The sequence below is a fragment of the Camelus ferus genome, chromosome 28 (genome assembly GCF_009834535.1).
Source record: "Camelus ferus isolate YT-003-E chromosome 28, BCGSAC_Cfer_1.0, whole genome shotgun sequence".
NCBI classification, from domain to species: domain Eukaryota; kingdom Metazoa; phylum Chordata; class Mammalia; order Artiodactyla; family Camelidae; genus Camelus; species Camelus ferus.
Window position 1 is genome coordinate 4,043,103 of NC_045723.1, and position 14,085 is coordinate 4,057,187.

Genomic DNA, 14,085 nt, shown 5'->3' on the forward strand with positions numbered 1-14,085 from the left:
ATGTGCCGTAAGAAACCTACCTTAACTCAGAGAGCCTCCACTATTTGAGCCTCGGTGAGGGATGGTGACTCAGATATTTCAGCAAACTGCAGCTCAGATGGGATGGCGCTCTAGGAACAAACAGTTCAGTCCTTGAGCACTTTCACAGAAGGAAAACAAAGTTGGAAGTAATAAAGCATAATGGCCTCAATAAAATGGGGGGGGGGCAGCTTTCTGTGGAAACAACTTTTCTGAATTTCTTAGGTTAATATGAAGCTGCTCGTACATTTGTTTCAACACAAAATTAATTTACAGGAACAAGCAAGGGCAGTGTTCTAGAAAACACCTCTTGCAAATCAAAAATAACTAGGAGCTTGGTCACTCACTCTTGAATTTTAGATATATAGTCGTCCCTCGGCATCCTCAGGGAATTGACTACAGCACCTGGCTCTGATACCAAAATCCGAGGATGCTGGCCCTTCCTATCCACGTTTCCACATCTGTAGATTCAAACCTCAGATAGCACAGTATTGTATTCACTGACAAAAACCCACGTATGAGTGGACCCATGCAATTCAAACCAGGCTGTTCAAGGGTGAACTGTAGTTGGGATCCATCACTAAGCTCTATTCAAGACGGTTTCTCCTTCGCATGTATAGTCCATAGTGACACAAATGAAATTTTTGCCAATAAAAACCTATACTTTGTGAGTTGAGTATATTGTCACTCTTGGGACTGCAGAAGTTATTTTTTACAGTCCCTTGCTTTCCTCAACAGGTCCAGTAAAATAGCTGGTCAAAAAGACCCATAAGGGTCCCCAGGCCAACTCTGCTTTGCGATTGTACCAAAGAACTAGCATATATTCCTTAAGAAACAAAATATCTGATTAAAAACAGTAATACATCAGTTTTGAGAATCCAGATCTCTCAGTGCAGTAAGTCACATGGCAGGCAAGATACTCCTTTTCCTTTTAATAAAAGGTTCAAAGATGTTTAATTATTTTTTATTTTAAAAATAAAATTGATTCATAAAGTGCAAGCAGAAAATACGGTCCAGTGCTCCATATCCATCTTCGACAGGCTGTTGGAAACAGAAAAGAGAAATAAAAGTTAGGAATACATAATCGTTCACTTCAACTTTATTTTTGAGTTAAATCATGAACTATATGATGTGGTGTTACACATAAGAAAACTGAGAAACTGGTAAGGGGGGAAGCGGTGGCAGGAACACCAGACTTCTTTCTTCTCCCTTTTTTCTTTCCAGTATTTTCCATTCTGAAGTTTAATGTGGTCACGGTTCACCGACATCGCACATGGTTAAGACATTCCCGTTAAACACACGCAGTGAACTGAATAACGACACCAAAGTGCGAGTTACTAGGAAAAATGAACTTCCTCCTCTTTCTGTGTCCCTGGGAGCAAGTCATCCCCTATGGGTTCTCCAGAGGCCCTCCTGCCCCCAAGATACCCGTCCGTCCCCAAAGTCTCCCCTTCGAGCGCCGCTGTAAGCACCGCTCACCGACTCTAGGAAGAGCCAGCGCTGCGAGCCGAGAGCGAGGCGAGCCTGGCGGCGGCGGGGCCCCATGCGGGAGAGGAGAGGGGCCGCGCGCAGGCCCGCAGCGCGGGGATCTCAGGCCAGGTCCAGCTTCTTCTGCGTCGCCGCCAGCTTGTCCTGCAGCCTCTTCTTCCTCCAGTCCAGGTAGCGCCTCCGCAGCCGGTTTGCCTGCCAGCCCAGGAGGACTCCGGAGGCAAAGGCCACCAGCACTGACAGCTGCAGCGTCCTCTCGGACACGTCCGCCATCGCGGCCACCGAGAGCGCAGCGCGGGCTACGGCGGGGCGGCGGGGTCAAAAGGCGCCGCGCGTTCCCGGGCGGCGCGGACCGCGCGTGCGCGGAGCGGCCCGGAAACCTACAGCGGGAAACTTACAGATCGGCGCCTCCCGCCTTCTGCTGAAAACTTGCTCAGCCCTTGGTGTCCCCATTTCCCCCTCCTCTGAGGCCCTGCAATACTTGTCTGACATTCATCAGATTTTGCTTTGCATTCTTAGCTAACTTCGAGGGTGTGTCTTTCCCACCCCATTGTCAGCTGAACCTCTTTGCATTTTCTCTCAGCAGTAGCATGCGAGACACGTCTGTGACTTTTAATTTTCTGGTAATTCATTAAAAAAAAAATACAAGCAGATGAAATTATGTTTAATAATGTATTTTACTTAGCTCAATAGATACGGGTTGTTATCACTTCAACATGTAATCAGTGTAAAAACTATTAATGAGATGTTTTATTCTTTTTTCATACCAAGTCATTGAAATCCGGTGTAGGTGTTATAATTAACAACACGTCTCCATTTGAACACTAAATTTTCAGTGGAGGTACTTGATCAGTATCTATATTTCATAAAATTTCGTTGAAAATTTAGATTCATATACCCACGTTGTTCCAAACAGGTGTAAAAATTTCTCCAACAACTGGTATCGGTTTTTAAATTAAATTTAAATTCATATTCATTACATAGTTTTCTAGACATTCAAAAATCATTTCTCCAGTCACACTAGTCATGTATGGACCTAGTATTACCATATAGGACAGCAGGGTCCAGAGGGCCATGCTATGCCAGAAGTAACACTGGGTCAGAATTGCTGGGATAGAAGGAAAAGCAATTCTTATGATGAAAGTCATTCTGATGGACAGACCCTAAAGTTACTCCCCACCGGTTGCCACCTCCTTCCTTCCACTTACAAGTAAGTCCTTCCTCTAGAGTATGGACTGCCCGCTGGGATTCACAGCAGGCAGATAGCTAGATATGAGCAGAGAAAGTGGGGCATGGGCCAAATGGCAGGAAACCATACATCTTGTGAACAATGGGGGTCGTTGGGCAGACAAAGAAAAGCAGGAACCTCCAGACTGATAAGAAATCATACATTTTGGGTTGACAAGTAGTCTGGAGACAGACAAAGAAAGATGGGATAAGGCAGGAATCTTGGTCATTCCAATGTAACATTTTGCTCACTATGCCCTCATCACAATAAAAGTAGCCTTGCGGATAAGAAGTACCCATCATATGTGGATGCCATGATACTTCTGATCCAGACTAAATAAGGACATAAATACCTCCTTCCCTCAGGAAGGTGGAGCTGGGATGAAAATCAGGAAATACGACTCCAAATCTTTCCCTCTCTAGTGAATATTCTGACCATACATTTTTCACCCCATATAACCAGCTTGTCAAGAGAAACTCAGCACAGCTGCTCAGCTGAGACTGCCCATTCTCCCCTAATAATAAATCCTCAGTTTGCTTTGTTGACCTCCGGTAACACTGGGATATCACTCCTGTGATTACTTTATGTTATATAAAACTTCCTAACAGACTGAAGACCCCCTTTGTGGGCTTGATAAAGTAAGCAGATGTGTTGGAGAAGCTTATCCAGCAAAGAACTACAGGTGGCCTCTAGGAAGAGTGGCGTGCCTCCAGCCAATAGCCAGCAGAAAGCTAGAGCCCTCAGTCCTATGACCACAAGGAAATTAACTTTGCCTATAAGATGAATAAGCTTGGAAGCAGATTCTTCCCCAGTGCAGCCTCCACGTGAGAACACAGCCTGGCTGTTGCCTTGATTGTACTCTTGTGAGAACCTAACAGAGGACCCAAGGACCCCTAACTCATGGAAAGTTGAGCTTATAAATATGTGTTGTGGTAATTTGTTACACAGCAATAGAAAGCTGATACAGTCATGAAAGGGAGGGAAGCCGAGGATGGGGTGTGTGGATTGTTGACCTTCACCTAGCCTCTCTATGGACATCAGCAAATGGACTTTCATACTTGAGACAAAACCTATCTTAGGAAGATGATAAAGACTGTATTGGGTCCAGTGTGAATTCACGTCTTCCACGCTTAATGATCATTTATTTAGCAAATATTTATTGACTGTGGCAGTAGGTATTGGGAGTGCAGAGGTGAATATGGCCCAACACTTGCCCTCAGACAGCTTAGTGCAGAGTGAAGGAGACGGAAAAACACAATTACGACACACTCTGATGAATTACATCAGTTATGGTTAAGATGCCTATCTAAGGAAGAATTTCAATGACCCCAGATTTCTGCATCTTTCCATACATAGAAAGGCACTAAAATCATTAGCTTGAGATATCTATTCTATACTCACCCCCCTAAAATTGTAAGTTTTTTAAAGTTAATTTTACATATTAATTTAAAAAATAATAAAAGGTAAACTAAACTGCTTTGAAACCAAGTCCACATAAAACTTGCAGATGAATGTTTATGGCTTCTTTATTCATAACTGCCAAGACTTGGAAGCAACCAGAGTGTCCTTCAATAGGTGAAAAGATAAACTGTGCTACATCCAAACAATGGAATATCATTTATAAATAAAGAAAAATGAGCCATCAAGCCATGAAAAGAGATGGTTTAATCTTAAATGAGTATTGCTAAATGAAAGAAGTTAGTCTGAAAGGCTACTTACTGCATGATTCCAATTACACAGCATTCTGGAAAAGGCAAAACTGTAGAGACAGTAAAACATTCGTGGTTATCATGGCTTTTGGGGGAGGGAGAAGGGCTGAATAGGTAAAGCATAGTGGAATTGGGGGGGTCACGAAACTATTCTATATAATTTGGTAATGATGCATATGTGACATACATTTTTCAATCCCCCTAGAACTTTACAAAGATTAAATGGTAATGTATGCAAATTGAGGGGAAGCTTTTTTTTTTTACTGTGGTAAAATATATGTAACATTAAATTTATCATTTGAACCATTTTTAAGTGGCAATGAGTACAGTTAACAATGTTGTGAACATAATCCCAACCCTTCATTTTATCCTGACCAATCCCCACTTCACAAGCTACTGTCCAGGTTCCTTCAGTCATTACCAGACATGTTCAAGGAGTAATTTATATCAGTTTTCTCCATGTTCTTGCCTCCCATTCCTTTCTCAGCCCACAATTGTCCCCTTCACTCCACCACAGCTACTGTGGCTAAGGTCACTGGTGACTTATTGAGAAATCCTGTGACCACTTTCAATTTTCTTTTTGCTCAACCTCATTCTGGTACTCGGTCCTCCATCTTGGAAACTTGTCTCTGTAACAAAGAAAACATTCTCACATTAAGAAATGAATCAACTGCAGGTATTTATTATAGTCAAACCTGAAGGGAGAAAGCCAGGCTGTGAATCTGTATGTTTCTTGCTTAAGGAGTGAATTTAAGACGCTTGTATTCCTGTGGCATTCTAGAACATAGAGGGTGAACTAGTGGATTGCAAGACAGATGTCACTGTGTCAGTAGGTACATTACTTCCTTGTGACTCAGAAAGTGGGCAAGGACTAGCCGCACCACCAGCAGCTAGAAATGCAGAATCTTGCTCCTTCCCCCGACTTCCCAAAACCATGTGCATTTTACCAAGATCCCAGTGATTCACATGCACCTTAACATTTAAGACGTGTTCCACTACGTGGTGGGTGAATAAATTTAATTTCCTACAACAAACATATTCTAACAAATATAATTTCCAAAACCACTATAGAATGGGTGCATATAACTCCCCGTAATGAACAGGGCTAAAGATTATCTTCCAAAGGCAAGAACAGTAAGCTAAAGTCAGGATGCCTCAAGGAATTACTTGCTAACAGACGAGATAACAACACTTAGATAACCAGTCAGAATGTCCATCATTCAAAAGTCCACAAATGACAAATGCTGGAGAGGCTGTGGAGAAAAGGGAACCCTCCATCACTGCTGGTGGGAATGCAGTTTGGTGCAGCCACTGTGGAAAACAGTATGGAGATTCCTCAAAAGACTAGGAACAAACTTACCATATGACCCAGGAATCCTGCTCCTGGCATATATCCAGAAGGAACTCTACTTCAAAAAGACACCTGCACCCCAATGTTCATAGTATCACTATTTACAATAGCCAAGACATGGAAACAGCCTAAATGTCCATCAATAGACGACTGGATAAAGAAGAAGTGGTATATTTATACAATGGAATACTACTCAGCCATAAAAACTGACAACACAATGCCATTTGCGGCAACATGGATGTTCCTGGAGAATGTCATTCTAAGTGAAGTAAGCCAGAAAGAGAAAGAAAAATACCATATGATATTGCTCATATGTGGAATCTAAAAAAAAAAAAAAAAGAACATAAATATAAAACAGAAACAGACTCACAGACATAGAATACAAACTTGTTCTTGCCAAGGGGCGGGGGTGGGAAGGGATAGCCTGGGAGTTCAAAATTTGTGGATACTGACAGGCATATGTAGAATAGATAAACAAGATTATACTGTATAGCACAGGGAAATATATACAAGATTTTGTGGTAGCTCACAGCAAAAAAAAATGTGACAATGAATGTATGTATGTTCATGTATAGCTGAAAAATTGTGCTCTACACTGGAATTTGACACAACATTGTAAAATGACTATAACTCAATAAAAAAATGTTTAAAAAAAACAAGACTTAGATAAGTATTTATTTGTCAGGAAGGAAAGTTAACCTCAATCTGGATTCAGGCTCATAATTTTAGTCCCCACGAAGTGAATGTTTCTGAGTGCAGTTACCAAAATAATATTATCTTATTTAACAGCACTACAGAAAGCATTCATGGAAGTGATTGTTCATCATGATTTGGTACACAGTGCTTTAGAAATTATTTAATTGCATTGGATTTATTAAATTGAAGAGCTATAAAAGAAAAATGTTTAAAGTTTGTGGGGCTGAATTTTACCAAGAGACTAGAGAAACACAATTAAAGGAGAAATGTGTTTATGTATTACCAAACTGTATTAGTTTCCTAGGGTTGCACCAACGTATTACCACAAACTTGGTGGCTTAAAACAACAGAAGTTTATTCTCTCACAGTTCTGGAGGCTGGAGGTCTGAAATCAAAGTCTAGGCAGGGTTGCGATCCCTCCTAAGGCTCTAGGGGAGAACCCTTCCTGGCTTCTCCCCCGGTACTGGTGGCTCCAGGTGTTCCTTGGTTTGTGGCCACATCACTCCAGTGTCTGCCTTGTATTCACATAGACTTCTCCTCTGTGTACATGCATTTTCTCCTCTTCTGTCACTCATAGGACACTTGTCATTGGACTTAAGGACCACCCAGATGATCCAGGATGAACTGATCTTGAGACCCATAACTTAATCACATCTACAGAGACCCTTTTTCCAGGTAAGGTCACCTTCAGAGATTTGGCATGGATATTGGGGGGGGGCATTTTTTGCCCACCACACAAACTGAAAAAATTTCTCCCAGAACACCTTTTCCCATTTAAGGTGAGTGTTTTATCACCATTTTCTAGCTTTTGCCTTTGTCTACATGGCCAGCTCCAGGTCGGTTTTTCAGAGTTCCTGTGTCACGAATCTCCTATTTTGTCTCCTATTGGTTTTTTTTTTTTTTTTAAAACAAACTGCTAAACTTTTAATTTCTGGATGCAGTTTGATTTTTAGTCCAGGCTGAATTAAAGAACAGAGAGCCCAAACTTTTCGGTTTCCACATTTGATTTCCTAGACATATCTTCGTGCCATCCTCCTGCCTCTCCAACCATCTCTCTCTCTCTCTGACTTTTCTGCCCATCCTTATGTTTTACTGTTTTTCCAGGTGCCTATTTCTTCTCACTCTACATATTCCATCTAGAATATTCTATTCTATTCTTCCAAATCTATTTCTCCAATTTCTATTTTAAGTACTACTATTTTAAGACCCACATTTCCAGCTGCCAGCCAGACCTTGGCCTGTGAATGTCCCACAGACACTTCAAGCTCAACGTGTCCAAAACGTATCCGGTGTTCTCCACTGTATATCCATTTCATCTCTGTCTCAGGAGGCTGACCTGCTTAACCGCTTGAGTGGGCTCCCTTACCCTCTGGCTTCTGGTTGGTTTTATATAAGGGGAGATCCTGAAGGCTACTAAAAGGAAGAAGAGTGAATTTAAGGTATCCTTCCTCCTCCCACCCATACCCCAGGGTAGCTCCCTCCCTTCAGGGGTGCTAGAGCCAGCTGAGGAAGTCGAGCCTGCTGGAACTTGTTTTTATTTTTTTTTACAAATTGAAGATTTGTGGCAACCCTGCGTTGTCAGATGATGGTTAGCATTTTTTAGCAGTAACATTTTTAAATTAAATTGTTTTTTTAAAGGCACAGTGCTATTGCACACTTAATAGATTACTGTATAGTGTAAACATAACTTTAATATGCATGGGGAAGCCCCCCAAAATTCGTGTGATCCACTTTACTGTGATATTCACTTTATCGAGGGGTCTGGAACCAAAGATGCAATACCTTTGAGCTATGCCTGTATTCCTCAAAACTGATAGTTTTATCTAGATCCTTGATCATATTCAAGTTCTGTTTGGGGCAAGAATATGCTGTAGGTAACGGTGCATTTTCTGTAACGAGGCAAAAGACATCTGGCTTTTTTCACTCTCTCTTTTTTTTTTTAATGTTAGCAGCCATGTATAATCATTGTTCATATCCATGACCTCATCAGGGATTGCAAGTGGTCATCTTTTTCTTGTTGTTTGTTTATGAGGGGGAGGTAATTAGGTTTATTTATTTACATTTGGAAGAGGTACTGGGAATTGAACCTAGGACCTCATGCATGCTAAGCATGTTCTCTACCACCTGAGCCACTCTACCCTCTCCCCAGTAAGTGGTCATCTTTAATTCTGTAGTTCTTCATTTCTCAGCCCGCATACTTCAATAAAGAGGAACTTCTCATCATCCACCCTTAGTTACCCTGAGTACCATTCGATTAAGAAAGATAGGATAGGTGCTTGAATCTTCCCCTCTGTTTACCAGTTTTCCAAATACTGAGTTAGTTTCCTGGCATTCTCTAGCTATATTTTAAAAGTATCATTAGAAACTCATAGACTTTCCTCAGTACCTCCAGTAAATAAATAAATAAATAAACAAATAAATAAATAAACCTAATTACCTTCCCCCCACAAAAATTTTTTTAAAAAAAGAGAATTCTAATAAATTTTTTTAATTGAAAAAAAATTTTAAAAGAAACATACAGATTTTAACACACATAACATATTTCAGTCTATTACCATTATACCCTCGTTGGTGCTGCAATCATTCTGTCTTTGGTCAGGAGAAACTTTTCAGGCTGGTTCCTAAGTCCTTCTGACAGCAGGCTCCTAGTTGTCCTAGACAGCCTCCTTCTTTCCGGTGTGACAAGACATTCTGGGCTCATTTGTATATTTCCACCCCTGGATCTGGAATCAGCCACTTCCCGAAGGAGCTCTGACTCCTTTTAGTTGTAAGAGGTCATTTAGAGATTACACTCTGACTGTTGGGGTGCCCCTATTCCCTCATTCCCCCAAAGATAATGTTTACAAAGAGTTCTAGTGTTCCCTTCTTTTAGTTTCTAATATGAGCAAATACTTTTATATATTTATAACCCCCCTCTTAGATAAATGGCAGTATTTCACACCCACTTTTCTAAACCTTGCTTTTTTCACTTGGCATATCCTGGCCATGACTTCTTGGTATGTAGAGCTATCCCCTTTCCTTTTGACAGCTCAACAGTACTCCGTTGTGTGAAGGTACCACAGCTTAGTCCTCTCTTAATGGGCATTTGGGTTGTTTGCTTCTTTTTCTGTGCAAATAATAAAAGCAGTGAATTTTCAAGAAGAAAAGAAAGGAGCAGAGCATGTGAGGGGAGGGAGAAGGAGATGGGGGTCAAAGATCAGGCCGGGACTGAGCTGCCAGGGAAGTGAGTTTGAGAAGGTTTGCCCCATTGTCAACCGTGACTCTTGTCTTTACCCATGCATCCAGATTGCTGCGCGGCAGCGTTTAAAACACTGCCACCAAATCCCATGGGACCCTAGGGGTTAACTGGCAAATTCTTTGGTTAGGCAGAATTAGGCAGAATTCTTCATTTAAATATTAACTTTCTTCATTTTCTCAGCTAGAACTACCTAGTAGCTATATCCAGAGAGAGCGAATGGAGTGGAAATTCCACTGTGCCAGTAGGTCTGGGTTTGCCATCCCAGTGCCACTGCTTTCAGGCTGTGTGACTTGGGACAGGTTGATTCTCCTCTCTGAGCATCTGTTTCCTTAACTCTAAAGTGGGGATGGGGGGAGGGTATAGCTCAGTGGTAAACTGTGTGCTTAGGTTCAATCCCCAGTACCTCCGTGAGGTCCTGGGTTCAATCCCCAGTACCTCCATTAAATAATAATAATAAATAAATGAACTTAATTACCACCTCTCCCCCAAAAAGAAAAAATAATAAAGTGGGGATGGTACCTGTTATTGGCCTGTGTCCCTCCCAATTCATAAGCTGAAGTCCTAACCCCCCAGTACCTCAGAATGTGACCCTGTTTGGAGTTAGAGTTTTTACAAAGGTAATTGAGCTACAATGAGGTCATCAGGGCAGACTCTAATCCAGGATGACTGCTGTCCTTAGAAGAACTGGAAATGTGGACACAGGCATGCACAGAGGGATAGCTACGTGAAGACACAAGGAGGCGAAGACAGCCACTTACAAGCAAGGGAGAGAGCCCTTGGAAGAAACCAACCTGCTGACACCCTGATCTTGAACTTCTATCCTCCAGGACTGTGAAAAAAAAATTTCTGTCGTTTAAGCCCCCCGGTCTGTGGCACTTTGTTACAGCTGCCCTAGCAAACCAATTCAGCACCCCAAAGAGTTGCAATAGGGTGGGCTTTATGTTAACTGGCTTCTAAAGGCTGTGCTTTCTAAATGGAATTCCTTCTCACCCTGCAGAGATGCTGCCAGGAACAGGCGTTTTCAGGCATAATTACCAGAGTTTAAATTTTTTCCATCACAGAAAATATTTTTTAATTAAACAGACAAAATTGCTATTTAAATTCCATCCCCACATCCCTGTTGATTTTAGCATAGGCAAACACAAATAGAATATAGAAATAGAGTGGAAAATAAAACCTTACAGAAAAGTATAAAGCAAGAGAAAAAAGTGTCTCCCCCATTACTTTTCTACTCCTTGTTGTTTTGGCTGCGTGCTCAAAGGAGAGCATCGATTCTGATTTAATTGTGTATCCTTCCAGGGAAATATTTTATTCATTTATCAGAAAATATAGGTATATGTATTCTTTAAAAAAAATTGTACAAAAGATATTCAAACTCCAGGCAGGGTACAACCACCATTCAATGTCTTGCAGGTTTTTTTCCTATCAGCTCTCTAGATCTACTGCATCTGTCTCCTGGGTCCTATAATAGCTCACATAACTCTATGTGCGAAAGTTAGGTGGTTCTAAGGAGGGAGATACCAAAAAGCAGTCTCTCCGCATGGCCCTAAGAGACCTGGCTGCCTGTACCTCTCTGCTCTGCCGTCCACAGCATCACCCGCACCCAAGACTGCCTGCAAGATGGTTGCCAGTGGCCATTAGGAATACACATTATTGGTTTTCTTAAAATTTTATTTTATTAAAAATTTTTTTAATTTTATTTTTTTTGCAGGGGGAGGTAATTAGGTTTACTTATTTATTTATTTTTTGGATGGCCGTACTAAGGATTGGAACCCAGGACCTCGTGCATGCTAAGCATGCGCTCTACCACTGAGCTATACCCTCCCTCCTGTTTTTCTTTTTAAATTTATATTTATAGGAGAGGGGGAGGGGGAGAGAGAAAAAAATCTTTCCTCTTTTTTTTTTTTTTCTTTTTTTGGTCGGGGGAGGTAATTAGATTGATTTATTTATTCTGGGGATTGAACCCAGGACCTCATGCATGCTAAGCATGCACTCTACCACTTGAGCTATACCCTCCCCCAAAAAACCTTTCCTATTAAGCCCATAGCTTCTTTTTAGTCGGGTTGAACGAACTTAAGGGACATACTTCTTTTGGTAACTGTTGCCAGGAAAATACCCTATATATGTCAGCCTAAACCAAGCAGGCTCCTCCTCTAGGGAGAGAGTGGGTAGAGGCCTGGCCTGATTCTGGTCCCGGGTAGGAGGGATGTAGACAGAAGGTTAGGATCAGTGGGGCCTGCAGGGAGGAATGGCATCTCATTCCCCTAGAGCAGCATCCCTGCGTGTGAAATGCATGCAGGTACAGAGAGGCGGAGAAGGATGTCACTCATAAACGGTGGTTATCTCTGATGAGTTGGTTTCTACTCTTTACAACGAACGCATTTACTCTCTACAGAAGAAAAGCCGTTTGAAAAGATCCCACCATGAAACAACCATTCCGTAAGTCTCGACTCTGTGCTGGGAAACAAGCTGCTGGACAACAAGCATCTAGAAGACAAGCCATACCTAGATTTCCATGAGCTTAAAACATTGTATTCACACTCATACACGTGCTTGCTTTAATGTTTTACGCAGTAGATGACCTATAGCACGTATTATGCTAAAGACAATTTGTGAAAGGCAATCCTGAGATTGACCAGGCGGCAAAGAAGGAGGGCAGATATTTCCTTAGGGTAAAACAATGGGCGGTCCTGGAAAGCCAGATCATCCATGAACAGAACTTTGTTGTGGCTTGAAAGCATGTGGTTTGACCCAGGGGAAATATTTGCTATCTCGAGATCTCCCGGAGGCAATAACAGGATAGACTTAGAAATTTTGTGTACCCTGAGGAGGGTGATTGTTTCTGGAAGGGATAGGCCTGAAACGAATCAGTTAATCAGCAAGCAGAATTTAGTGCTTACTGCATGGAATATCTAAAGCCACTTCTCTTTGACTGCATTTTTTTCTGAGCTGTATACTTCTAATAAATATGATGTCGACCCGGCTTTTGGCACTCTAGATCCATGAGATCTTGAGTCCCCTGGTCCCATCTTTGCTCTTTACTTTGTCTCTTTGTTTCTTAAGTCTTCCGTCGCCTGTCCTCAGACAGGGTCCGGAGCTGCGCTGGGTGCAGCAACTCTGGATCAAAATAGAATAATTGTCTTTTCTCAAGTGCATGCAGAGAGTTTTATGGTAATTCACACAATAAACCGTGATAAGAAGTAATTCTTGCAGGCACCCTGTAGACAGGGGTCATGGGCTACAAGCTGGTATGAGTTCTGCTTTAGTGTTTCACCTACTTGCCATATGTCTCCTCTGTGCTGGGAGCTGGGGGTCAAAGATGAAGTTTTCCTGCCCCTCCTCTACCAGGTGCCTGTGGTCTAGTGGGGTGGGACAACACACACAAATAGAAGAACTGAGGTGCCATGCGGTTGTGTTCATGAAGAGCAAGGGACCACAGAGAAGAAGTGATCCACTGACTGGAGAAGTTGAGGAAGGGCCTCCCAGTGGGGTGTGATGTTCTAATTGAGAGGGAACAACCAGGGGGTGGGTGGGTGGCGGCAAATGCGGTGTCGGGCATGCCCACTAAGTAGCTGGGGTCACATACTTTTCTCATTGCAGGCCAGCCTCACTGCAAGAACTTGACTCTGGCATTGAATTGCTGGCCAGTGTCCTATATTCATTTTCTTTGCTGTGTCACCAAATGCCACAAACTTAGGGGCTTAAATGAACATCCACGTATTAGCTCACAGTCTGTGGTCAGCAGTCCAGCAAGGCAGGGCTGGATTCTACGCTCTGAGTCTCACAAAACTGAAATAAAGGTGTTGGCAGGGATGTGTTCCTTCCTGGAGGCTCTGGGGAAGAATTCCTTTCCAGGTTTATTCAAGCTGTTGGCAGAATTCAATTTCTTACATTTCCCTTCTGCCTTCAAGGCAGTAGCACCCTACCAGGCACATTAAGTTCTTCCGACCTCCAATTTCTCATCTCCCTTTCTGCCTTCCTTTTCTGCTTTTAAGGGCTCAATCTAGATAATCCAGGATAATTTTAAGGTCAACTGATTAGTAACCTGAATTACAGGTTAAAGTAAAGTCTCTCTTGAGGAGTAAAGCAGCAGATTCACAGTCCCAGGGATTAGCATGTGGAATCTTTTTGCGGGGAGTGGGGCATAGTTCTTCCTGCCACAGTGCTGGACCAGGACCTTGGCATCCATCAGTACCTAGCACAGATTCCTTATGAGCCCAGAGGGACACCATGCCTCATAGTAGGTGACCAGGGTCAGTAGGTGACCTCACCAGGCATCTTCTTCCTTTGAGAAGTGTCAGTGAAGTTGGTTGGTACTGGAACCCAGGACCACCTGCCCTGTAGACCAAGGCCCACC

The 14,085-nt window shown here is 42.4% G+C and overlaps 1 protein-coding gene across 1 annotated transcript; it reads right to left on the reverse strand.

Annotated features, from left to right (window-relative positions):
- Positions 1 to 935: 935 nt before the first annotated feature.
- MTLN (mitoregulin) lies at positions 936 to 4,458 on the reverse strand. Its single transcript, XM_032469553.1, is given in 4 exon segments — positions 936 to 1,059; positions 1,498 to 1,791; positions 1,793 to 1,886; positions 4,454 to 4,458. Coding segments are annotated over 3 exon segments (282 nt in total). The 3' UTR covers positions 936 to 1,059; positions 1,498 to 1,608.
- Between the last annotated feature and the right edge of the window lie 9,627 nt (positions 4,459 to 14,085).